The 27779-nt window shown below is 40.3% G+C and overlaps 1 protein-coding gene across 1 annotated transcript in view; it reads right to left on the bottom strand.

Annotated features, from left to right (window-relative positions):
• adgrl3.1 (adhesion G protein-coupled receptor L3.1) overlaps nucleotides 1-27779 on the bottom strand; it is an 87755-nt gene that overhangs the window by 4806 nt on the left and 55170 nt on the right. The window contains exons 10-20 of the mRNA XM_062425724.1: nucleotides 24380-24563; nucleotides 19709-19831; nucleotides 19305-19510; nucleotides 17598-17774; nucleotides 16419-16628; nucleotides 11608-11828; nucleotides 8741-8807; nucleotides 7435-7526; nucleotides 4461-4629; nucleotides 2796-2924; nucleotides 2075-2168 (exon numbers count right to left, since the gene is read on the bottom strand). Of these exons, the coding sequence (XP_062281708.1) occupies nucleotides 2075-2168; nucleotides 2796-2924; nucleotides 4461-4629; nucleotides 7435-7526; nucleotides 8741-8807; nucleotides 11608-11828; nucleotides 16419-16628; nucleotides 17598-17774; nucleotides 19305-19510; nucleotides 19709-19831; nucleotides 24380-24563 (1672 nt within the window). The remainder of the gene's footprint in view (nucleotides 1-2074; nucleotides 2169-2795; nucleotides 2925-4460; nucleotides 4630-7434; nucleotides 7527-8740; nucleotides 8808-11607; nucleotides 11829-16418; nucleotides 16629-17597; nucleotides 17775-19304; nucleotides 19511-19708; nucleotides 19832-24379; nucleotides 24564-27779) is intronic.

The following is a 27779-nucleotide window of genomic DNA, read 5'->3' as shown; positions in this document are numbered from 1 at the left end:
AGCCACTGCATACAGGCCGTGGGAGGGGAGGAGAGACAGAGAGAGAGAGAGAGAGAGAGAGAGAGAGAGAGAGAGAGAGAGAGAGAGAGAGAGAGAGAGAGAGAGATAGAGATAGAGACAAAGAGAGTGTAGCATTGCTTGGGGAAGATTGTGCTGCAGTTCAATACGCTTGAGCAGAGAAGCATGACTACAGGATAGTTAATGGACAAAAGGTGCCACAAAAAAGTGTTCTCAGTGCATTTTCTTCCCTAGGTGGGAGACAGATCATGTACACATTAAGACACTGCAGAAAAACAGAAGACGAATGACCATGACAGTTCCTATATATTCATCCTCATGTTGAATACCACGCTATATAAAACACAACGCCCCTACCACTACTCTTTGGCATAGTGGCAGGGGCAGCATCAATACAGTGGCTGTAGGGGAACTGAGACACTAGAACATCCCAGAGGCAAAGTGTAAAGGAACTAAGGTAAATGAAAATACCACTATACATTTGACATATGCAACTCCTAATTTTTATGATAGCTCAGTTCGTATTTGTTCAGCATAATTACCATGTCTTTATCAGAAACAAGAATTTGGCTAGCAGCCTGGACTGGGTCTATGAAATACAGTTCCAGGTAGAAAAAATGCAGAATAAATTAGAAAGATGCAACAGGATACTGAATGATTCATGGGCATCTGTTTAATCCTTTTTAATCTTAGCTACCCTGATTTGACCCAAACTTAATATGGACGTTATTTATTGGGGACGATGCATGTTAATCACTAGTAACATTATAAAAACATCAGTGTAAATATGCCACGGTTAGCAAATAGATAATCTGCACCCTTAGTCCCAACATGACTAAAAAGACAAAGCAGATAAAATGTTGTACATTATAATGAACTTTAAAGTTAAAATGAACACATTCCTTCTTGATTCTACTCTTGTCTCATTTCAACAAGTCAATCTCTTATCAGAATATCCAATTTATTCCATCCTGTCCTTATTCACTAAGCCACAGTATGCAGTAATTTGAAATCTACTGGTTAAGTAGCTCTCTGCACCATACTTTAAAGTGTGATGGAAGGAGGAGGTGGGGGTGTCTTAAGCCCTGCCTCACTAAGTGTGTGATAATTCAGGCGCTGACACACACCGTGTCTGCTTTAGCATCAATCTGTCATGCTAACAGCTTATTAGTGGCCTGAAGGAAGCAAGGGCCACACCTCGACTTGGAGACTAACAAATGGCAGTGTATGCGTGTGTGCGTTCCAGTGTGTGTGTGTGTGTGTGTGTGTGTGTGTGAAACTGTCTAGCTATTTTGGTGTCTATGTCCTCATTACCCTAGCCCTCAGACAGCCATACTCATGAATTCCTTCTTTGCAGTCCATTACTGTGGTTTACTCTGGAGGGACAGTGACAGACTTCTCTGAATACAGTGAACTAAGCCTGATACTTTGTATCTACAATAGCCTTCATAGTTAAGATAAACTGGGCAGAGCACACAGACTCTCAGGTGGAAAACACTGCAAAACTCTGCTCTCCTTTACCTTACATTTCAGATTCACATGTTAGAAGCAGCAACGTCACCTGGAGGGACACACAACTACACCCACCCTAATAACGGAGCATTAATTTAATGCAACTCTGCGTAACTGAGACCACTGGAGTTCAGCTCAAGACTTAAACGCATGCTTGAACTTAATAGATTTCTCGCCTACAATTCTTCAAAAGATGAATGTCCTTGGAAAAAGAAGTATAGAAGCCCCCTGTAGCACAGTCAACTCTGCACTCTGTAGATTTATAATGGGACCACAAACTGGTTGATGTTTCAGTTTTGACAAGAGTCTGCTCCTAACTCTCCTTCCTGTAAAGTCATCCTTTGAAGCAGCAAAGACGTAGCAAGTGATATTTACACTCTGTTCTGTTAATCTTCCTCTCCAGAAGAAAACAGCACCATTATCAGAAGTTTGGACTCCTACCACTTTACTAAATGACAGCTTATGCTGTCTGAGCCTCCTGCTATTAATAAAGTAGATATGGTGACAGTGATGAGGATGCAAATGGTAGGTATCCTGTGGTTACCTCTGTTGAGCGTGGCAGAGCTGTTTATGTCTCCAGTGATGAAGGAAGACTCCTGCTTCCTCACAGTGTCATTCCACATCCGCCTGATACGACTCTATACACAGGGGAAAAGCAACGACAGAGAAAAAGAAAGACAGGAGGAAAGGGATAGAAAAGATATTGACAAAGACACAGAGGAACAGCAAAAAAGAAGGAAGGAGGAATAAAAGAAAGACAAAGAGCAGGTCAAGGGAGGAAAGACATGACGACAACAGAGGAAAAGAAATATGGTAAGAAACATAACATTTTAGGAAGGGATGTGCAAAAGAAGGGCAAATTGCAGGAGAGGCCGTAAAAAGAAAAAAAAAGACCAGCAAGAGGGAAACAGGTGGGGGGGGGGGGGAAATCACCCATCAATGCCATTTACACTCCATCTAACTGTGTGTCAGCATCAATATGTAAAGGTATAATACAGGGTTTGGGCTATCACCAATTTCAACACAATGTCCAAATAACACTGAACACACACACGTGTAATATTTATATATATGTATCCACAAGTGTAACTTTAAAAGAGTTGGTTTGAATCTTCCTAAGAGAACGTTGAAACTCTTTCACGCTCCTCAAAATTGATTCTAGTTGAAAGTGAATAGTGATAACCCAAAACCCTCATGGCATGCTCTGGCCTCACCTGAGAATCTGCTGTGCTGTAGCGTCCAGGTGTGCAGGCAGGTAAGCTCACCTGTGAGCCTGTGGAGTAGCGGCCTGGGGTCCGTGAGGTGGTGGTCTTACTGGAGGAGGAGATTGACGTCTCCACGCTTTTGCCGCTGCAGCAATGAGTACGCAGACATTTGCCGTACTCTTTACGCACCTGGGCAGGGGGCAGGTGGAAGGAGTTACACACAGACACACTTTGGACTTTTAATAAATCAAAAAACACACATGTGGGAGGAGGAATTGACTGATGTTCAACTTTTTGGATGAATAGAAGACATTCATTCCTGCACATTGAACAAAAAACATTGGGGCTTAACTTGATATATTTCCCCTGTGAACATCTTTTGTTACTGAAATTCCTTGTACAAACATTAACTCCATAAAAATTGAGATATTGAAGGATTAACTTCATGAACTTTCCCCATCAACATCTGCCCCAATTTTATTACTGACACATATCCACCTGAAATGGACATATTCCTTAGGGAGCCATATGATGCACTTGTACACACAGAACATCTGCATTTAGATCCCAATCAAGTTAGAACAAATAGGACTGTAATTGCTTTTTAACAAGCTTGTTGGACAGGCAGACGTTTATTGCCACATGCTCTGTTTGAACAGCTGTGTGGTGAGTTGCTCCATGCATCTTGGGAGAAACCATGTTGGGCTGCAGCCAAAGAAAACCTCAGCACTGCTCTGAGGACATCTCTCTGGATGCCTGATCTTATGGCCTAACACATACCTGAGTACAGTGCACACATACATGCGCATGCACACACACACACACTCTGCACTTGTTTACCGGTCGCACACTTAAAACTAAAAACTCTCTGCGGGACTGCAGCCAGTTGAGAGTATTAAGAATTTGATGAATTTTCTTTCCATATCCTACTCCAATTCTGTACTCCCAGGCACTGACAGTGTGTGGGAGACTCAGTAAAAATATATCTGGATGTGTAGGCTCTTGCTGGAAACCACATATAATTCAAACATAAGAAGTGATACATGTACTCACAAACGCCTCTAATCCTTAAGGCTATTCAAACCCAAAACATATATAAAGAAGGCTGTCTTTAAAAAAAATGAAATGCATAAGGAGCTGTTTGTGAATGTCAGTGAGATCACTATATTAAATTGTGAAAACTATCAAACTTATCTGTGATCATTCAGCCAATTAATCAAAACAGACACATATTCCCACCATTAGATAAAATAAATATTGTCAGAGTTTTAATAAAGCTATTCCAGCCTTCACAACCCCTGCCTGAATATGAATAATGTGTTTTGTGTTGGGTGGACACAGACACATCACGACACTAACAGCTCAGTTTGTTACCTGCTGCCAAAAGGAAAGACAGACAGAATAACAAAGAGAGAGAGAGAGAGAGAGAGAGAGAGAGAGAGAGAGAGAGAGAGAGAGAGAGAGAGAGAGAGAGAGAGAGAGAGAGAGAGAGAGAGAGAGAGAGAGAGAGAGAGAGAGAGGGGTAATGAGAGTGAAAAAGTGAGACAATCGAGCTGCCAGTAGGGTTACTGAATGACCAATCAAACTTGTGACAGCTCTCAGAGTGTCTGCAGATATTTTTGGTGTGCCTGCTGATCAATGCTAACATGTGAGTGTTTATTTGTCTGCCTGTCACACTGTCTGCCTATTTCTGTCCAGCTTTGTCCTTGTGTCTGCCTCACTCACCTTCTTTTGCAGTATGCAGTGGAAGATGAAGATGAACATGCCCTGTAGAGAGTTGAAGATGGTGAAGAGGTACGCCATGATCACGGTGCTCTCGTTAATGTACATCAGGCCGAAAGCCCAGGTGAGGCCCAGTAGACACAGCAGGGCTATGGCCCCGATCACCCAAGACCTACAGAAGAGGGAGGACGGATTTGAAGAAGAAAGGTTAAGTTACTATATGTTAAACCCAATCCACTACATTCATAGTTATGTGTCTACATAGGGAGCATTATCCTTAGCTAGCCTACTGTATAGCTAATGGACAGCATACTTTGTATTTCTCTGGTTATGCTTTGTAAGTAGCATAACCAGAGAAATGAATGTCTTGTTCTGGATCAGAAAAGCCATTCAGCCTAGTTTGATGCATGTGGGACCATGAGGGAGGAGTAAGGGGTTAGAAAGATTCATTCAGAGCCCCCCAACACTGCAGGAGTGGGATGGAAAAAAACCGTGGGAGGTGTTCCCTAAAATAATTATACTCTAACAGAAAGGGGTAAGAGGACAGTGAGAGAAAGTGAATTTGCTCATCTAGATACCATCTCCAGAGTAGGCGGGGGACGGTAACAAGCTAGCTGACATCAGCCACTATCGAGAAAGTTAAGACTTTTCCCCAAGTTAGATACACACTGTATTTCTCAAAGTACATGTTTTCAGCAAGAAGTATGTCCTGAACTCTGTCTAGTGCAATTGTGACTATAACAATTTAATGGAATTAAATTGAATAAAAGTTTTTAAGGCTGTGAACCTTCATTTCAAATAAGCCTATTGCATGAGTCATAAAAGGCCAAAAGTCGGAAACTTGGTCATGTCCAGGCGTGTGTATGCATGGCAAGTCCTCGCCTGAGTGTGTGGCCATGTGAGTGGCTCCACTGGCAGTAAGTAGAGGGACATTACAGCCATTATAAATGACATTTCCCACTAAAGGTCACAGTTTCTAGTCTGCCACAGCCACGATGATGGCTGTTTATTTGATTGGCTGACTTTCCAGTGATCACCTCTCATGCGAGGCGATAGAGACAAAGCAAGGGGGGGGTCAGGAGAGAAGATGTGGGGTAGGGGGCGGAGAGAGGGGAAAAGACACAGGGGGGAGATATTAGGAGAGTCAGGAGGAAGGAAGAGAGAGAGAGGAGGAGAGTAAGTGAGTGAGACTGAGGTGATTGATTCGATGTTGCCCTCTGTGGCACCATTCAGGCGAGACAGAACCTCCAATAAAGCTCGTCTGACGACCCTCTTCAATAAAGGGTTCACTCATCCCTCTCTTTTCCATCCCTCCATCCCACCTCTCCCTCCAGCAGTCCCTTGAGCCATGCTTCTTCTCTCAGCTCTGTTTCCCCTCATTCACACTTCACCATTATAATATTTCAATAGCACATTAGTTCTATAGGTCAAAGAAGCAGCTCACAAATCACAAATGAACAAGTGTTCCATTTTACAAGGCAGGAGAAGAGTAGTCAAGTCTGGATAATTTAGGGATATGCAAAGAGTCTGGGCTGGTTCTACAGACAAATAGGACAACAAGCAAACCAATCAACATGTCTCTAGGAAGATGACAGGCATCATGATTGGAGAGTGGCCTTACCAGAGCCAATCCACAACAAAGACAACTTATGATGGCTTGGAGTTAAAGAGACAAAGAAAACAAAAGGAAGAAAAAAAAATAAGACAAAAAGGGCATGATTATGATTAACGAGTAAATGAACCAAAATAAGACATGACTAATGAAGTGAAATAGATTAAAATCTATTCAGCCGTCAGTGTGCTCAGAGAGACTAAGGGAAGTCATTAAAAAAAGGAGAGGAAAAAAAAAAGATCCAAAAGCATCATATTCTAAATTGTTCTTTAATTTTCATCTTTTATCAGGCTTCTTGATTACATTCCTCTGAACTGCACTGAAGCAAGATCAGCTGGCTTCTTCTTTATTCCTGAAACGCTTCCCACTTGAAATCCCGCTTAAAACTGCTGTCATGAAAGATACATTGGCAGTAATATTTGAATGATAAAACAAATGAGTAAGCCATTTCACGATTTACATTATAAATTCGGAGCTGTGCCTCAATAAGGCATTGAGCTCTGAGCCATGGCATATTGTTTGAATTAGACTGAGCCTTTTTGTCTTGGGCTGCATTGGAACGAGAAATAACACAATCCTGATTAGTTAGCTAAGCAGACAGAGTGCCAGTGTTCAGTGGAAATTAATTCATATTTCACTGACATTCTCTGAGGGTGATATGAGTAATGGTGACATGATGGAGAATAATAGTATGATAAGTTCAATGAAAAGCATCTTGGACTGATTTCAGACAGAAGTAAAATGGCTTCATGCAACATGCTAATGTGCCCAAAAAAAAGATGGATATGAGAGGGATAAGTTAAGGAATAGTTCAGCATTTTGGGAAATACCCTTATTTTCCATATAAATACTGTAAACAGCCTATCCAAAGCTAATAAAATCTAAAGCTCACTATTTAACATGTAATATCTCTTTTGTTTAATCTGTACATGAACCTACTAGATATGTCAGTTGTTTTACACAGTAAAACAACTGACATATAAAATATTTTTTGAAGCAGTGACTTCCTGGAGTCTCCACTGGTTGCCTGGCAACTGCATAACCTGTAAAAAAACACAAGTTGTGTGTTTTTTTTTTTTTTCACGGACAGTGAGCTTTAGAATTGCTTGTAGGTGGATTTTGTTTCCTCTGGACTGAGCTGGGCAAGATGTTTCCCCCAGTCTTTATGCTAAGCTAAGCTAACTGAATCCAGATTCCTATTTACCATACAGGAGAAAATGTTATCAGTATTCTCATCTAACTCAGCAAAGCGTATACCAAGAATGTCAAACTATAGTGAATCCACGCAAGCATGTATAAGCACAACTGGTTTACGTATCAGATGCACTGGTGTGGTGGCAGGTTGGTATGTACACATTTACTTACTTGATGTTGTCCAGACATCCAGAGTCTGGTTTGAGAATGGCTGTATGGTGGAACATCTTATAAAGAGCGATACCGAGGAAGATTACGTTCAGCTAAAAAACACACACACACACACGCACACACACACACACACACACACACACACACACACACACACACACACACACACACACACACACACACACACACACACACACACACACACACACACACACACGTTAATATTCTGCAGCAACAAGCCTAATTAAAGACACAATGTCACCACAACAATTCACTCACACACAGTGCATATCATTTCATTTTCCCTTCCAGCAGTAATTGGCTTGGGGACACAGTATCAGCCCACAATCAACAACCCTTTATGTGTTCAAAATACGGCAGCTTGAGCATCAGGGAAAATTCAGCAGTCATTACATCCATTGAGGATCATTGTTACAATAGAAATTCAATTCTCACAGATGCTGTCTATTCTATTGGCCTGCTAATGCATTGATTGGGTGGTTTAATAATGACTGTCTAGGCTGCCATGCTGTGTCTCTGAAGACGTGTCATATCAGAGCGGTCCCACCTGCACCGCTCCCACTTACAGCCCCAGTTAGATCAGTGATAGCCTGCCTGACATTTCTAAAATGAGTGCAAAACATCAGTGTACATGCTGACATTCACCTAATTGGGAACATATCCCAATGCTTTCATTCTCTCTTTCTCAAAGACTCTTTTAAAAAAATATTTTTGTCTGTCTGTCTGCCTAGTCGTATATTTCTGCCTCTGTGTACTTGTTCAAGGTATGATGCATTTTTCTGCTTCTCATACCACTTTGCTGACTGATAGGGCATCATTCATTGACACTGCTCTTAGAAAGGACAAAGAAAATGGTCACTAGCAGTCTGTGTAATTGGGTGGCGCTGTAATAAAGTAGTTAGGCCAGGAGGAAGCACAGTGCCTGGGCTCTGAGTATTGAATAGATCGTCAAATAAGTGCCTAGGAGAAACATAGCTTTGTTGAGTTCTTATCATAATCTGCACGGTTTACAGCAGTTTGTGCTTCATATCCTTCCAAATATTTCCAGCTTGTTGGAATATGTGCCCACTTGAGAGTTAATCCATGAGCAAGAGTTATTAAATTGACACATAAAGTTCCTTCTGCTTCCATTTCCAACGCTGAAGAGCTCAGGCAAACCTTGAAGGAGATTAACGAACACCTTAATGTAACCCATCGTTCCTGCATGAACACGTGGCAGCCAGCCTACTCTGTACATGTAGTGCTAAGTCAAGAGTGTGTGAGCATGCATGTATGTGTATCTCACCATGATGATAAGTGTGGCAGGGCCTATGAAGCTCCAGATAAAGTATGTATCCAATCGCAACCAGCACCTAAAGACAAAGAGAGAGAGGGAGTGAGAGAGAGAGAGAGAGAGAGAGAGAGAGAGAGAGAGAGAGAGAGAGAGAGAGAGAGAGAGAGAGAGAGAGAGACATCATGTATAAGAAAAAAGAACAGGAGAGGAAAGACACGTGGGGATTAAAAACATGCTCTAGTCTCAGATGGAAGTGGGGTAGCAAATATTTACCATCAGAGGAGATGATATGCATCACAGTAACACAGACACACAAACACACGCACACACGCACGCACGCACGCACGCACGCACGCACGCACGCACACACACACACACACACACACACACACAAACACATTTAGAGCCAGGGGGAGCATCACATACATCATGATAGAGGGAGAACAAAAGGAATTTTGTGGGGATGAAAAAGTGAAAAGAAGAACAGTGAAGAAAAATGTTGCATGATGGAGTGAAGCACACCTCAAAGATACATCACCCCCGTAGGGGGAGATGGCAAGGGATGAGCACCTGTGATAAATAAAGCTTTACTTCCCCCTTAGGGCACAGATATATGACACGGCCACATCCTGTGGTCGCAAAAATATGACATGACTGTGTTCATCTGAATATTGACTTATAGATGCAGCCCTCATGCTGCGCTATTTATGGAGTCTGGGGATTAATGTGATGAAGTTAAAAAAGAAGGGAGAGACATGTACACACAAACACACAAATATATGTATATATATTTACACAAATAGGCATCTACACATTGACAAAGAGAAGACACGCATGAGCAACCAAACCTGCATGCACGCATTCATTTCTGACCCCAAGGTTAGCGTTGGTAGTAAAAGATATACTGCTGTATGCAAAATTATACTGCCCCCAAACATCTTCACTCATCAACTGCAGCAAGTTAGGGAGGGGGAAAAAAACAAAAAACAGATGTCCCAGAGTGCCCTCCACTGAGGTCAGACCCAATGGGCTGCAGAAAAAGGTGCCAGAGAAAAACCACTGGAGCAAAATGACCGTCTGATTCATGACCAGCTGCTTTTGAATTATTAATCTTTCAATTTCCACCACATTAGAGAGCCCTCCATTATGGTTCCTGACTGTGTCACTGTATCCTCCATTAGGGCTCCTTTGCCAAGTCATAGCCACCTTCATTATAGGACGTGAATGAGACTTAGCGCCAATGGCAGAATGGAGGTGTGTTGTGTGACAAGGTGACACAGCAGGGATGGCAGATGATATTTTCAGAGGTTTTGTCTCAGTGTATTATGTCAAACATGATAAGCAGCAGCATTTTCAAGGCTGAACTGATAAATGAGCCGTGTACTGTAACTCACTTTCTGCTTTTAATGAAAGGTACTTCGCTGTGAAGATGGTTGTTTCAATTTCTTTTCAAATCCATCAGGCATTTCATTAAAAACAGAAAAACGTGTGTTTGGGTGAAATATCATTTTACACTACAAGAAAATGTTTTTTGGTCAAATGAATCTTTTACACCCCCTATAATTCCTGATGAGATTAGCTCTACAGCACGTTAGTCTTACAAAATATATTACATTTTGTGTTTTTACTGTTAAACCACAGCTATTATCTCAATACAAGTCTCCTAGTCTTCTTCTGGCTAATGGCATGCAGTCTGATTATTCATCCAGAGCTTGGCATTCAGAATCTCATGTTTTAATGATTATCCCACAATGAAATATTGATCTAAGTGGCATACGGATTGGTGTGGCTTGACGTTAAACACTGCTAAATTCAACCCTTTTCCAGTCTTCAAACTTCTGCAGTGTAGCTAGCAGGAGGCTGCGAGGTCTGATCTACAAAAGACCCAGGGTGCAGCAAGGACATGAGCACATGTGAATCATTTAACAGTCCTATAGTGTCCTGTCATTTTTCACTTTCTATATGGAGCCTCTCATTTATTAACAATTGAGGAAAGAGATTTTTCTAATACGATTTTTTAAACATCCACATCATTAACCTCCTCTTTAGCCCTTGTGACTTTATAAAGTCACAGAATGGAGGACAGGTCATGGACATGTATAGCACATGATAGACATTATATGCATATTATACATATAATATGCATATGCACTGCATGAATAAAATGTTGGTCTCTTTTCAGAGTCACAGCATGAGTGGACAGGTCATGCATATAAAAATGTAAGTATGTTCACTCTTGTGTATTTGTGAGTATAATGCATATACTTCATATGAATGAGATGCTTTTGCTTGGATTCACCCTGTGACTGGGGTTGGACAAGTCAAGCGTGCATGAATATACTACCATGTGCTCTTAATGTATGTCCTCATCCCTTTCACTACTTTGTACTTTCTCCAGGGAAGCCGGCTTTTTTTCTTTTTTAACACACACATGTGCAAACCAGCCTGGACGTGTGCACATACTGACACACTATACTTCATCACTTCCTTCTCCATCCCTCCATTCTCACACTCTCACATTTAAATCACTGCTTTTTTTCCCTCAATCTGCTCTGCCATGCACCTCCTCCACCCCCCCAGCCCCCCTTCCTTCTATCCCACCCGTTAAATCCTTCCATATTCACACATTGTCGCTGCTGTGCTCATGCAGGCACTCTGTGGTGCATCCTTCCCTGCTTCTCTATCTTTCTCTGCCTGCCTCTCTCTCCCCTCTCAACCTCTCACTACTGACTCTTCAGAATTTCCACAGCTTGAAGAGTCCAGTGTGGCAGACGGAGCCAAAATGACAGCAGGCACTCCAGCCTCCCTCCCTCCCTCTCTCACCCCATCAGCCAACCTTCCTTCACGCTACACTTTCTTTGTCACCCCTCTATCCTTACACTCGGTCGGTGCCGTAGCTCCTGTAGTCCACTGCGGCGGAGACGGCTACTATGACAGCAGGCACGCCGTATCCTGCCAGGTAGAAGTACTTAGTCCTGGAGTGTTCGCTCTCAAACACCTCTACCAGCATGATGTAGAGCTGTACCCCTTCCAGGAACATCCAGGTGAAGGCTGCCAAGAAGAAGAAATGGAGCAGGGCCGCAAAAACTGCACAGGCAATCTGTTGAGGGAAAGGAGGAGAGGATTTAAAAATACAGTAACACTACACACAGTAATGCACAGAATGAGTTAGAAAGTGGGGAAAAATGACACAAACATTGCAAGCAATAAGGCTATGAGTCAGAAAAAGTTGCCAACACTGTTGAAAATACAATTGATTTTTATCAATGACAAGAATGAACAAAATAAGTGGAACTGCTGCAAAAATGACTCTGCAGCTTGGTATAAAAGAAACAAAGAACACATACAATTTGAACATATTTTCAAGCTTGGAAAAAACCAGCAGTGAAATTCCGTTTATATACTGAATAATTGGAAATAATTACAGTTTTTTATGCTGCCACTAGAGTTGAACCACATGTTATAAGTGAACTATATTATCAAAATTCTGTACATGCTTGTTTCTTGTGAAATGGTAATTATCAAATATCAAATAAAAACTAAAACATCACACCTGTACCAACCAGTGGTTTTACCTTCACATTGACAGTGAGTAAATGGATTTTAAAACACATTGTCAGTAGCCAGCAAATCGTGGCGGATGAGAGGTATGTAAAAGAGTTAGAGAAGCAGATGATAAAATACTTTGAAAACCCAGCAAGAGTCTCCTGAATGTAAAAAAAGAGAAAAACAGAGCAGTAGAGGATGGAAAATTAAGTATCAAACCTAAAACCGGATTAACAATTTAGGCAATAGGATGGAAAGAAAAAAAGAGTGGTGCTTAAGAAAAGAAGCAAATGATAGTATGAGCAGTGAGATTTGTGGCAATGTTCTCATCTGCTAGTTCCCCGCTTGGGGGTCCCAACCCCCACTAGGGGTCACCCAAGCTTCACTGCGGGTCACAAGGCCATCTGGGTTTTAAGGTGTGTAAGAAAACTTCAAGAAAGAAAGACAACAACTAAATGTAGCAGTTTTTTTAAAGATATAAACAAGGGTGAAGACATGCACACACACAAATCATATTCACTCATTGTTATATAGCCTCGTCCTGCATTAAAAAAAAAAACTATGCAACTATAATTTCTGAGGACATTTCAATATTAATTTGCTCAAAATTCATTCAAATTGCTTGTTTTGGACAAACTTCCTGCAGTTATTGTGTTCACTATTTGGGTTAATTGAACAGTTATCAGTTGTTCTGTGCTTATAATTATTATACATGGGATATATTATATTTTATACATATTATATATCCATAAAATATGTCACGTTGTCAGGGGGCATCTCTTTACTCAATGATAGATTAGGGGTCCCTTTAGGAAAAAGGCTGGGAACCACTGTTCTATCTAAAGCATCACTTCTAAATCACTGAATGGAAGAGTTAACAGACAGAATTGTATAATGGAATGGTTTACAGCGAGAGACAATTACCTCATGTCTGAGCGACAATGAGTTTAGGGGGCAAGGGAGTCACTCATTTCCATTTCTAATGATCTCATAGTTTAGCTTACACACAGACAAATATACACACACACGTGCACGCATACACACAGGTAAAAAAAAAGAAAAAAGAAAAGTGTCTGCTTATGCAAAGTCATTTAGTTCTCCTGCTGGAATTACTGGCTTAAGCGGCTGCAAGTTAAGTGATGCTGAAGATGTTAATGGAGGTCACAAATAGTCACCATTAATTAACGGAGAATGGCACACAAAAATGCAGCAGCTCAAATGCATACAAAGAAACGTGATCCCTCCCACATAAACACAGACAAATACACACACACAAAGAGAAATACACAAACCTCAATATTAAAACACATTCTATCAAATTTGTTATGTCTCCTCATTTGCAATAAGGAGGGTTTCTCAATGAGCACTCAGCGGGAGGCAATGGATTTTTTGAATCCTATGGAGGAGATAAAGCATACAGCCCAGAGCACTTCCTTGCCTACAGGCATATACTCCATAATGATTCAAAATGCTCAGAGACAAAGAAGATGCAGGGTACCAATCACTAAAAAAGTCTATAAAGCAAGGAACCGTATTTTCCTATATGTTGTTTATGTTTGAGCGACCTTGCCTTGAGGAATTAAAGTAGAATGTCTCATCTCTGAATCTGCCCCATAAAATGTTCTGAGAGTAAATGAGTTAATACAGGCATGAAAACATAATATATGTTTTTTATGGGTATCACTGCAGCTAATGATGCATTTGTTGTACTGAATATGCACTCTATTCTACATGTAAAAACACAACAGTAGAGGAACAACAGTACAGTGCATCTAATAAATTGCCATAGTAAAACGTCTAAAATATCAACTTTTGTAAATTGTACTCTACTTGGAACAAAGTTCTCCCATTGCTAACAGCTATGTAGCTAGTTGGCAAACAAGCTAAAATCTCAAACTTTAAACAAATTGGCTTGTCAATAATAGAGGTTGAGGAGGTCTTTTCCTTTATGTCTTCTTAAGCTTTAGTTTTTGTTTTTCCTCTCCAGTTGTGAGCTGCAAAAGCCGAGTATAGTTCTACTTGAGCGGTAAAGGTCATGCATCATTAAAGAAATAGAAAGTCCCAATTTTGATAATGTTTATCTAATGTGAGTGAGAAACAGAAAGTGACCAAATTAGGTTGCGACTAGTTAAGTTAGATTAAGCATACTTGAATTGAGGATTTTCAAAAGAGGGGACCACTGCTGTTGAAATAATAATGAATCTTCTGTATATGTTTTTTTTTTTAGTCCACTTCAGCCAGACAACCTGCAGTAGAGGATTTGGAGAGGCTTGGTCATCACTAATAAACTGCTATGCACATAGAGATGTAGAGTATGCTTCATTCATTAGCAAGTTTTTTGTTTTTTTTTGGTTACTGTACTTGAATGCATTGCTGACTCTGAAGAATAGGCATCATTGTGTGTTACTTCAGTTCAATTCAGGCTGACACAGTGACCCAGAATAAACCCCGGGGTTGGTCTGAATGTTAACATGCATTATCTGATCCGGTTTATGAGCAATAAATCATATTAATGTAAAAATGTCATTATTTACACATCTGTAAACCCATCACACTAAACAATGGTGTGTTACTTTAACACAATTATTTATTTTATTATTACATTTGCACATAACATGTAATGTTTATACTATGAGCGTTTGCACATTCCCTGCACATATCTTATAAAATTTTTGTTTCAGCTCTTTACAATTACTAATATATTTTCAATATTTTTCTTTAACTTTTTTTATTGTAAAAAAAAATATTTATATTGTTAATGATCACCTGACTTCTGTGGTAGTTGTATTTTTCTTACTTTGTATACATACTTATGTTCTCTCTTAAGTTTTTTAATTATTACTCAATACAACACCAAAGCAAATTCCTCCTACTTGGCTTGGCCACGTTTTTTATTCTGTTTTTGAAGTGTTTCGATACTAACAATAGAATTGAGCAAAATATATATGCAATTATTGCTATACTATAGCTTACATACTACATATTGGCAGCAGCTACATCACAAACATATATTCAGCTCTTCTAAATCTCAAAAGATACTTGAAAATAATTGATTGCACAGCATCAACTTTTTATAAGGAGACTAAAAGAAAAAAAACAACACCAATTTGCTAGCTCTTTTATAATCAATACCCAGAGTAAATATTGCTAAATAACTTTACAAGAAATGGAAGTCCACAATTCAGTGTTTAGCACAAAGGCCTGGATTTATACAAAGGTGCAAACATACTCCTTTGAGTCAATAACATTTCTGGGCAAAAAGAGAAAGACTTCAGCTAGCCCGAGGGGGAAAATGACTAACAAACGCGATTGGCAAGATGGAAGCTTAGCATAAACATTCGCTAAGCTAATACATAGCTTATACATAAGCAATAGTGTATCTGGCCTACACACAAGTCTGTGTAATATGCACTTTACATTTAAGGTTGTTTTACCATAGAGTTTACCATTAAAAAACTAAAAAGCTAAATGCACTAGAAGCCTAACATTGCAGCAATGTTTTTGTCTCCTCTCCTGCTGTGGTTGGCAGTGCTTTCTGAATTGGCCACAAACTATAATATGATTAATCTGAGGCATTGTCTTGTGCTTGGTATAGTAATGATTTAATAGAAAACAGAGCATGTGCAGTAAAATAATGCCAATGAGCTCTTTGTTTTTGCTTGTTTTTCCACACAATTTTCATGAAAATGGTTTGAATTTACAGATGCATTTTTTTAACAGCCACCCAGAGATATGTCTGTTTTAGAATTTTATTCCGGGACCGCTGCACGTACCAGATCTGATTCTTATTCATGAAGCTGCAATGTGGTCAGCCTCTGACAGTTAGTTAGTAAACATTTCATGAGATCCTCTGCCAATAATGCAGTATGATGAGCAGCACTGGTCAGTGGACAAATATGCCAAGAATGCACTGGAACGGCGTGAGTTAATTGAAATGCAGCCTGTGAGAAAATATTGTTTTTCAATTTGTTATCAGTCTTTCCTAACACAGTCAAAAGAATATGCACATAGACAGTGTATATTGTGCGCACACACACACACACACACACACACACACACACACACACACACACACACACACACACACATAACACACACACATAACACACACACACACACACACACACAACCCCACCCCACTTACCGGCTGATCGGCCCTGTTGATCCCGACCAGGAACAGTGACTCAGCAATGAAGAGGCTGATGCAGAGGTTCTTATGGATGGTGTTGCGGTCACTCTGCAGCCCACGGAAGAAGCAAAAGGTGAAGATGCAGATAAGCAGGCAAACCAGCGACAAGAGGATTCCCACCCACGTGATCACGTCCAGGAGCAGGTCATGCATGCTGTCTGCTTTCTGTGAGTGTGAGAAAAGACAGGAGTGGATTATTTAATAGACATTCATTGCTACCTTATTAAGCTAGCCTCAGTGTACTAAAAAACATACATGAGTCATATTACAGTAACATAAAACATTCTGTAGGTGTGCACACATACGCACACAGACACACACTCCCTTCCACAGACTGATGTGAGTGTGGCTATGTGTCGCTGAGCGTTCAGGGCCACAGCGTTACGCTGCGTTGCACAGGTGTGCTGGCTCTATCCATCAGTGTCCTGCAACCTGGCAGGCAGAGCAATGTTCAACATAGCACTGCTGTGATGGATCTACTGCTCAAACCCTCACACTGTGTTCACAAGGGGCTGCCAAGCTAGCTCTGACCATGACCCCTTTAGAAGTAACACACATCCTCTGGCCCAGAGGGAGAGACTGGGTGTCACACAATATCCAGACTTACAAGAGCCGATTTGTGAAAAGGAACTTAACGTAACAAAAGAGGGAGACAAAAAGCACTTATCCCACACATGGCAGGACAATAAGGTTTTTATCTACCACCTACAGTGGCTCATGGACATCAAAATAAATGAGATACTTTCACTTTTTGATTACTCAAACACATTTTTTACTATCAAATAGGACCTGCAGCTTTTGTCTCATATGTCACTTTCTTTGTTAATTCAAAGCTATCTGTTTGGTAATCGGCTCAATATGAATATTTGAAGAGAAGATTTTTTTGTCAACCTAATGTCATCATCTGGCTTGACGAATCAATTGTAAAATTTCCACTGCCAAGTATGATTACTCAGTACTGGAGAGTCTGGAGAGTTATAATCCATTTTCCAGATGTTGTGGATCAACCCCTTCCCTTCACTCCCTCCCCTTTTTTAAGATCTTTTTGCCAGCAACAGCTAATCAAATGATGAACAACTACCCCTTTGATCCTGCCTATGCCCTGCTGGCAGGCACTGCAAAATAAACGCCTACCTTGACCTCCACGTGGGCCATGAGAACGGCAAAGCTGGTGAGGTGTGTGCAGGAGCAGCTGGTGTGTGTGCGATTGGTGGCCAGCAGACGACAGTCCTGTGTAGACCAGAATCCCGTCATGGTGCGCTTGGAGTAGCTCCAGAACGAACAGTTGGGATTGAAGTTCTCTTCCGAATGCTAGGGACATGGGAGGAGGGGGAGGAAGCGAGAGAGTGAGAGAAACAGAGACACAGAGGAAGAAATTGAAAGAGAGGGACAAAAAGGAGAAGAGGCAGGAGTTGCAGGAAGTCAGAGAGCAGATACTTAGTCATGGGGAAGTGGGAGGTAGAAACATGGGATGGTGGGAGAGCCAGAAAAAAGTGCGAAAAACAGTGGGAGGAATTGGAGGAGAAAGGGATGGAGAAGACAAAACACAGAGAGGGAGTCATGGCAGGAGGTGACAGTGCTGTGTCCGTGCTTGTTGTGTGAGATTCTGGAGTGTAGGAACTGCTTGTGTTGTGTAAACCGAGGACGCTGTGTGTGTAGGGTGTGTAAAGTTACTCTCGAAATGAGCAAGCGAAACACTGAGGAATTTTTCACTGCCAACAAGCTGGATCACCAACTGGATCAGCATTTGCTGGTTGGATGAGCAACACAAAAAATGTGGTGCTGACCACCCTAATTATACATTATGAAGCAATGTGGAATAAGAGTAGCTATATTCAGAAAGCTGTTGAGTCAAAGTCAATCAAGTCTGACTAAAGTCATGTTGTGTCAAAAGTCAAAGCTTTATCTTTAAATGCTGACTATTAAATGAAATGGTTAAAAAAAAAAAATCCTTACATAACTGAGACTAAGACCTTTCAATTCATAGGCATAATAATTAAATATTTAAACTGTATGACTATAATCCTTTTTCACTTTCCTCTGCCTCTATTTTTACAAAATCAGAATGTAATATTTCAAAGTTTTTTGCTGCAAGTCCCAAGTCGAATCAAGCCTTAGAAAAAATCAACTCACAACAGTCAAGTCCTAATAAGATGCACCTTAAGACCCACTTTTATGCTCTGGAATTTAATTGTGTTTAATCTGTTTTTATTTCTATCAATCTATCTTTTCTTTTTTATTAACAAATCCAATGAAAAGACCAAATGATTTCATTAATCTGTAAATACTTTCCAAGTTCAATACCCTGTCTGTGGTCCTCAGCTCAAACCCTATTTATGTCTAGCTGAGGATGAAAATATTTATATATATGTTTATTCAAATATAAATATATTTAGATTATTTTTTTAAAGACTAAATAATCTCCTTATTTACAGCGGTGCACTGTAGTTTTTAACAAACATGACTCAAGTGGGGATAACAAGGGACTTTGTTGGGGACTAATTTCAACCATGGATTAAGAAACATTTGGTGAGTATTTAAGGCTGCAAGACTGTGTATTTGGAGCTGACTCGTAATAAAGTGCACTGCCTACGTGTTCATTGTAATAAGGAACATGTCTCCCAGTGCAACTTTGCAGCTGACTGATGTGTTTTTAATAGTTTTTGGATAATGATGGAACTCTATCACACAGAGGAATAAGCTAAATGAGGCTTTGGATCCTTTTCATGGGATTTCCTTACAGTAACAAAATACAAAATATCACCAACTGTATCCTTTAACCTCAGTGTGTTATTTTTAATGATGTACAAAAAATAAGTTGTCACCTTGCACCTTACTAACCTGCAAGTGTTTGACGGTGAAGACCACAGGCTCAGACAGGTAAACCTTATTGCTCTCCTTGTTAATGGATGCTGTGATGACCGGGGAGTTGACGATAACAGAGTAATTAGGGTAGACAGCCTCACTGCTCAGTCTAACGCTGGCATTCTCTGTGGACAGGTAAGAACCCAAGTTCCTGTACAGGACAAAGGCCATCCTGATCTCACCTGTCGGAAAACACACAGAGGAAGTGTGCTTGTTAATTCTTGGCTTAACCGCTGATGACAGAAATAGACAGTAGATGTGAGAAAAAGAGAGATTGCAAGTGGGAAAAACATTGCGAGTGGGTTAGCCAGAGCGAGTGAGGGGTCATAGAACTCATTGCGAGAGTGAGAGGAAGGGAGAATGTGAGATTTCTCTTCTACCGTTTCTTCCGTGCTGTTTGAGAGTGCTGGCTGACAGCTGGATGGAGTTTCCATGTAGCTCCGACTGAGGGAACGTCAAGTCTGCAAGGTTCCCATCCGTGCTCAGTCTGGCCACTTCAAGCTCTGGAATACACACATAAACACACGCACACACACCCCGATGTCAAAGTTACATCGGATTTGTTTTGCAGCCTCTTGTAATAACCATGTTTTCTCACTAAGTGCGTCATGGCAGAACACAGATACGAATCCTGAAGCATTTACTAGCTTCTCCTAAACAAAGAAAAGCTGACACTCATCAAAGTGAAATCACTTTTTTATACACTAAAAAAGGCAACAATGTCTCCAGGCAACTGGTCCACCACATCCAGGTAGATTATCCAGCCTCTCTCTTGCATTGTGGGAATCTAATTTCACAATCCAGGTTCGTTAGCACTTTCCTGATTACGGCTGTGTAACGTATTAGATAAAGTTTCTAATTTAGGACTAATTATACCTGTGGTGTGTTGCTATCTTGTGCTTCATAGTGATTTGATGGTTTAGACACCGCTTTCACAGTGAAAACAGCTCCCTGATCAAATAAACAACACAAGGACATGTTCAGATGGAAATGAGAGGAGAAGAGGAGCTGGAGCGGGAGAACAGGATGAAGGCAGGGGGAGAGGGGGGGAGGGGTTGAGGAGTTCAGGGAGAAGTGCTTGGGAGAGGTTGAAAAAAAGAAAGAGGAGCAGAATGGATGAGAGATGGAGAGATGGGAAATGGGCAGATACGTTGAAAGCGGAGGGCTATAGTTGAGATAGGCAGAAGGGGAACTATTTTCTCTTAAAGACTATAATAGATAGTGCACAAAGCCTAAGAGAATAAGGTATGGGAGAGAGGAAATGGATGCAGAATGAGGCAGGCAGACACAGACAACGATATGTAAATACTGTCAAAAAGAAAGAGAAACACTAGTTAAGTGTCCTTCGCTTGCACCTAAGCCAAACTAAACATTCAATCTCTCTACACACACACACACACACAAACACAGCAACCCACCCACACATATGCACACAAATGTACACACGCATCTACACCCACACACAGCGGCGGGATATCAAAACACGCTGAGTCTAATCTAATTAAAGCATCCTTGTCATGACAATCTTCCTCCTAAGAAACACACTTGTTCATTATCGTTATCACACACACACGCTGTTACCGCTGTGATATCCCTTCAAATCACTGTTTTGGTTCTAATAATAACATTATTTATTCATCTGCCTAATACTGCGATGCGTAGTCAAACACACCATCTAACATAATAATAATATCACCTACAGTCGCTTCTATGGCTTCTTAAAAATGCGTCACTCAAATAATTTATTCCTGTCGCTCACTCCTCTGAAAAGGGGGCTTAAAAAGTCCAGGGAGGAGAGTAGAGAAGGAGGAGACAGAGAAAGAGGGGATGGAAGGAGAGAAAAGGAGAGATGAGAGGCGGTGTCGGGCCGGTTATGAATAAAACGAAGAGATAATCACGGTGGATCTGCCCACTGGATTAGCTAGGAGGGAAGATTAACGGCACAAAAAGAAGAGGAATGCGGAGACAACATTTTCCAGTAAAAAGAAGATTTCCTAGCTGTTTTAAGTTCTTCAGATATGTGGTAGCCTACATTTCGATGACTGTTTATGTAACCATATTTATGTGGTGCGTTCAGGAGGAGGAAAAATTGAAGGAGATACAAGTCTGAGATTATGTAAGGTGAAAGTGTGTAGGAAGGTGGTTGTGGGGAATTGTACTTAAACTCAAGTGAGAATTCATGTTGTGAGGACTTTGTGGAATCTGTCTAGTGTGTGATGAATGTTACCACCACATTGTGACTTAAATAGCTGTGATTTCATTGCTTACTGATGTGGAAGTGAACAATAAAAAACCTCAGAGCATCATCTGACATTCCACCACTGCCATCGCCCTCAAGCATACATTCATCCAGTCTCATCTTTACTCATCATCTTCAGCCTTATCTCTTCTCCTGCTCCTCCTTTTTATCTTTAACTGTGTTGACACACAAGCCCAGTGAATGTTGGAGGGGTGGGAGGAGGACATTTTTGAAGCTTCAACTCAAAAGGGGGTAAACAGGAGGATAATCAATGGAAGCATAGGTGAGTAACACCCGCTGGTCTGAGTGGAGATGAAATAATGATGGCTCACAAGACAAAACATCATGTGGAGACATGAAAAGCAAAGAAGGTTCTTTTTTCCCCCTCTCTGCCTTATTCCGTGGCACAGTGATGAGAGGATCAGGGAGAGAAGATGAGAAGAGATGATGATGGAGGGAGGGAGGTGAAACAGAGGGGAGGAAAGTGATGTGCACCACGCCATAATAACAGCTTTGTTCTGCTTTGTCAAATCCAAGTGAAGTGAAGGGAAGAAAATACATTAAAAAAAAAAATAAAAATAAATAAAAAATATATATATATATATATATATATATATATATATATAAAAGAATAAAAACGATTGTCTATGGCGAACAATTCATCCCTTTCTTAGAAGCCTCACGGTCATTTTTTCCCTGCATTTTGTTAACCAAGTATGGGTCTTTATGGATACAAGGCCCTCAAAGCATCTCATGCAACAACCTGGCCCTCTTCATGATGACGTGCGTTAGACAGCTACATGCCTGCTCAACATAACAGAGCATGTAGTCCCTGACCTCTAACTATTGCGCTGTTAATGTACATGCTATAAAAATGTAGAATTTTGGCACAGGTAGTTGATCATCTCTGTGAAATACAACTAAAACTCCTCATTGAAGCAAGAAACAAACAATATATATATATATATATATATATATATATATATATATATATATTATGTTTTCAATCTGGCTTCTACTCATGAGTTCATTGAACAAACCAGATTTTTTTAAGAGTATTACTTCAGAAATGTGTGATTTGTTCCTTCATATTAATGTGTTAACAAAATCTACATATCAACATTAAATATTATAACAAAAGATATGCTTAAGTTTAGGTTTTAGTATAAATGAATGAATGCATCATCTTAAATTCACATCTTGTTATCACCCAACTTGCCCTATACACTCATATTATCATAATTTTGATACTACTTTGAATGTTGTTTTAGCAGTCCCCTGTGTGTACACACATGCTGTATTGTGTTGCAGTGCAAAATAAAGAGTTGCTTGCATGTCATGGGTAATCTACTGTAAATGGGCCCCTTGTGTTAAATACAGTTTTGTTTTAATTTTGGACTGAGATACGTGGCTGTCTAACACAACCTGGTTATCCTTAACATCCCTTTAAGGCTTTTATGGGATAAAGCAGATTAATTATTATTCTCTTACATCATCAGCCATGACAAAGAGTCATTCAGTGCTTCAGAGAGAACACATAATGCTCAATAGTATATTGATGTTTAGTATGTTTGTATGAAATATCCACATTTTTATCAGGGTATTGTTGACTACATGTCCAGCAAATATAATGCAACCACTGCATTAAATTACTTCCCATTCAGCTCTATGAAAAATATATTACAGTCACAACTTCGATTATCGATTCATCTGCAATTTTTTTTCCAACTAGGAGTCTAAAAGTTATAAGACTGAGAAAAGCACCCTGTATCCCTGCAAAGAATAAGAGGGTATAGATAATTGATGGCTGGATGGTTGGATGAATGGATGGATGGATGGATGGATGGATGGATGGATGGATGGATGGACGGATGGAGGAATTGATGAATAATTGATAGATGGATGGTTGACATGGAAAAGCAAAAAAATTCTCACATTTGAGAAGCTGAAACCTGAGAATGTTTGGAATTTTTGCCTAAAATCATAATAGATCTAAATAATTGCTGACTAATTTTCCACTAACGGTCTAATTAATCATCTAAATTTTTTAGTTCCAAAGAAATATATTATGCTATTAGACACTGAAAAACCGATCATGTAATTGAGATCATACAATACGGTCCTGCTGTTGTTTAACTTGTAGCTTAGTTTCATGCACGCAAACTACTCTTGCATATGTTTTACTACCATCCCTCTAAGAAGCGGAGCAATAGCTTTAGTCTGCAGCACACTTCCATTCACTCTGTCCACTCACATGTATCCATTCACATATACGTGTGTGAGCATAAAATTACTTACAGGAAAGGTCATGTTATTTTTTGATGCGCTGTTAGGTTAGATAGTATACTTTGTTTCTCGTTTGTATTATAAAACATAGATCTGAGGCAGCGTGTTCAGTAATGCCTGCTGTCTATGTTGCCTCTTACTATGATATTACATCATATTCTTAGATCTTTAGCAGCATGAGCTGTTTTATGTTGTTATAAGAAGAAGAAAGAAAAAAACTGAAATCTAAGAACCACACTTCTGCCAAAAGTAAGAGCATGTTTGAAACATTATGGTTTCTATTACTTTATATATGCAGGTGAAGTCAATGAAACATACACATGATTTGCTCCAGCCAAACCATACTTTGTACTCTGATAGTTTAACACCTGTGATGTGCCCAGTGCAGCCTTCAACTCTTGACCATTGGGCATCTCCAATAAAGAAATGGAATGGTTAACTGTCAGGCATCTCGACAGGCCCTGTGTTAGTTGCAAGGCCCCACTGAGTTTACAAAATGGGAAGCATGTTGGAAAAATGTACTCACGAATGTTGTCAGTGGTTTCCTGCACAGTGTCAGTCTTGAGGAGGTTGTCAGCCAACATAAAAGCCCCCGTCTCCACGGTATCGAGGAGCAGAGTGGCCGAGTGCAGCTGCTCACTGGTGGACAGCTCTTTCCATGCTGTCTGGGCTCGTGGCTGCAGCAAATTATTCACCGTCTCCACCATCGCCTGGGGCAGCAGCAGAAACAAGAAGGTCACACAGAGGAAGCTAATACTTTTATCACTCCCAGTCAATGATGCCAAAGCAAGAATTTATGCAAATCCATTCATGGTACAGATAACATTGCTGTTCCATAACTACTGAAGACAGCAGTCAATGGGATGCAACAGTGAGAATGCAGTGGCGTGTCATTTATCATGTTGACAGACCATGACAAAAACAAATGTTAGCAATGCAAATGTAGCATTCCCATGCAGACATAACAAAGGCAAAAGCAAAGAAGCTATTAGACTTACTAAAAACTAAAACTAAAAAAGTACATTTCAAAGTTTTTAATGTTCGTAACTTTTTTCAAAATTCTCTTTATAAAAGGCTGTTGTGATAGAATCCATCACAGATGTTCTGAAAATCAAGCTAAGCTAATTAGCTGATTGCAATCACCATGTGTCTACACCCCCAAACCGAGTTGTTTTTTTTTTTTTTTTAAAGCAACAGTCTTATCTTTGAGTTGGAAAACTTGTGCTTGAGGGTCTGAGAAGAAATTAGAGTTTCATCAGATAATGTCTGCTGGGTCATATCCAGCCGTGCATAACATTTCTGGATCCAAAAATATTATCAGACTAAACGGAAGAGGGTTGGCTCACATAGATGAAATACTCCTCATGAAACAATACGTATTTTGTCTCAAGCTCACATTCCTTTATACTCTTAAGAATTCACCTCCTCATTTTCAGACATGAACACCACACATAGGCAGGCACACACACACTCACATACACACATCTTAAAAGACCCTGGGAGAGATAAAGAAATAGAAAAAAAGAGAGCCGTTGTAGAGGGAGAGAAGGGAAGAGAGCCTTGGGAGAGCGATAAAACAGTCCAGTGAGTCCATGGTGACAGGCGTCCACTGGGAACAAGGGAGGCAGAAAAGCGAATACAGGTGCTATCAAACACACACATCTCACACTCCTGTCTGTCTCTTTATTTTCTCTTTCTCTCACTGTAAATCACCCTTTCCGCAAACGCGCTCCTCATCCCTCACTTATCTCTCGGTCTTTCAATGCTTCTCCCTCCTGAGAAGGGTGGAGGGGAAAGTGGCAAAAGGAACACAGGTGCCATTATACAAGCAAAGGGGGTCTCCAGTGGGGAATTGCAAGGCCAGGGAGTAAGAGTGTGAGACATCAGTTTATTGGCATTCGCACACCAACCATTTGACTTTCTCTCTGGCCCTTTCACTCAGAGTTAGGGAGAACTGAGAGACCAGGAACAGCAACAGTGACTGTAGAGAGGCACAGATGTTTTGTGTGTGCAGTGGGTATAGAGTGACAGCTTCCTAGATAGAAAAACAGTGTAGAATGATGACTCATATGAGTGTTGATGGCATGTGTTACAAAACGTGCAGTTGGCCTCTGGAATTAGAGCTAATCCTACCTGTTTATTTTGGGCGTGTGATATCCACATGTTGATACAATATATCACACACGTGAAATGGGTGCTCAGCCAACAAGCTAATGTGATAATATTATGTCCTCCTTTAGTGGTAGCAGCTAATTAGCTGGGATGCATATTGGATGAGTTTGGGAGGGCTTCATGTAAACAAAAACTAATTAATCCACTGCTTTAGCAAACAACCATAAGTAGGAGCGAATATGAAGCACACACATGCAAATTTGTCTCTTTATCCTTCTCTTCATTGACTGTGGTGGAAGACTACAAGCTTCAATACTTATTCAAGGGAAAATTCTGGTTTAATACTACTTGGGTTATGAAGTCTTGTTCATCATTGAAATCAATTATGACAACACTGTCATCACTGTATATGATTGAAATCTGGCAAAAACAGTAGCAACTCAGATCAGGGCAAAAAACACACATGATCAGATGATCACACTGAAACAATGGAGTCATTAATCAATTAGTCAGTTGACTTGTCAACTTGAGTTGACTTGATAATCAATTGACTGAATTGATATGCATTTGCTGGTTCAGACTGTTGGTTGGATAAAATAAGCAGTAGCCTATGAGGACATCTTTAAGGGTTGTTGGAAATAGTAACGGGCATTTTTCATACTATTTTCTGTGATTTTTAGAGGCTAAATAATTTACTTTTAGTTGTAAAAAACCCCCAAAACAGATGACTTAATAATAAAAATACTCATTAGCTGCAGTCCTACAACAAACCAACAGTTTTGTTTAGAGGTATAGTATTCCTTGCATGCACAAGAAAACTGTGCTCACACACCTACAGTAAGTCAAAGTTGAACTTCTGTAAATTGAGAAGATGGCTTCAAAGAAGTCAGATTTCACTGCATGCTTTTTCTCTTTCCTTTATGATCATCTGAGCACTCATGTTTTTTGTACCATCAAACTTCTTTTTGTAGCAATACTGCCGCATACCTAGAACTCAGCAGTTAATTAGGTGAGTACAATGTTATTATTGCGATAGAAATGAAAGCACAATCTACAAAAAAACATACTCAAGATGCATGAAACTGCTTTCACTGATTGTATTGTCGAGTTAAAAGGACTCAGAAGATTTCTCTGTGCTCCTAATTCTGGGTTGAATGTGTGTACAGTATTAGTGAGTCAATATGCACTGACATACAGTGAGTGGGTGCATTTGTTGAATGTGCATGTTTGTATAGTGTATAGAATAGGATGCATGTGGTTGTATGTATGTTGGTATTAGAATTTCTGTGTATCTGTTTCTCTCTCTCTCCCTCTGTGTGTGTGTGTGTGTGTGTGTGTGTGTGTGTGTGTGTGTGTGTGTGTGTGTGTGTGTGTGTGTGTGTGTGTGTGTGTGTGTGTGTGTGGGTGTGGGTGTGGGTGTGCTTGAGGATGTGCACGGGGGGCTGGGAAAGGCATTGCAGTGCATCATTCTGCTCCACTTGCTGTACAGTAGCAGTCCAAGCAGCAGAGACAGAAAGAGGAGAGGGCGCAGATATGACAGCAGTGGCACTGCTTTCCTATTCCTCATGCTGCTCCCAAACGCTCGCTTTGATGTGTTTCAGATAACCCCCCCTTTTCTACTCTCATTAAACTTTTCTTTGCTTTTTATTGAACTTTTGATTATCTTGCATTTTCAATTTCATATAATGTTTTCATAGAAATTTAATTCACTAGTGCTGAGATTGCATCAGTAAAGGAGAGGGACAGGTAAGGAGAATAAGGGTTGTGATTTCCTTGAGGTCCAGACATCTCCACATCAGAAAAGTCATAGATGG

Source organism: Scomber scombrus, chromosome 2 (genome assembly GCF_963691925.1).
Source record: "Scomber scombrus chromosome 2, fScoSco1.1, whole genome shotgun sequence".
In the NCBI taxonomy this organism is placed as follows: Eukaryota; Metazoa; Chordata; class Actinopteri; order Scombriformes; family Scombridae; genus Scomber; species Scomber scombrus.
The sequence above is the reverse complement of the archived record's forward strand: the minus strand, read 5'-3'. Positions and strand labels throughout refer to the sequence as shown.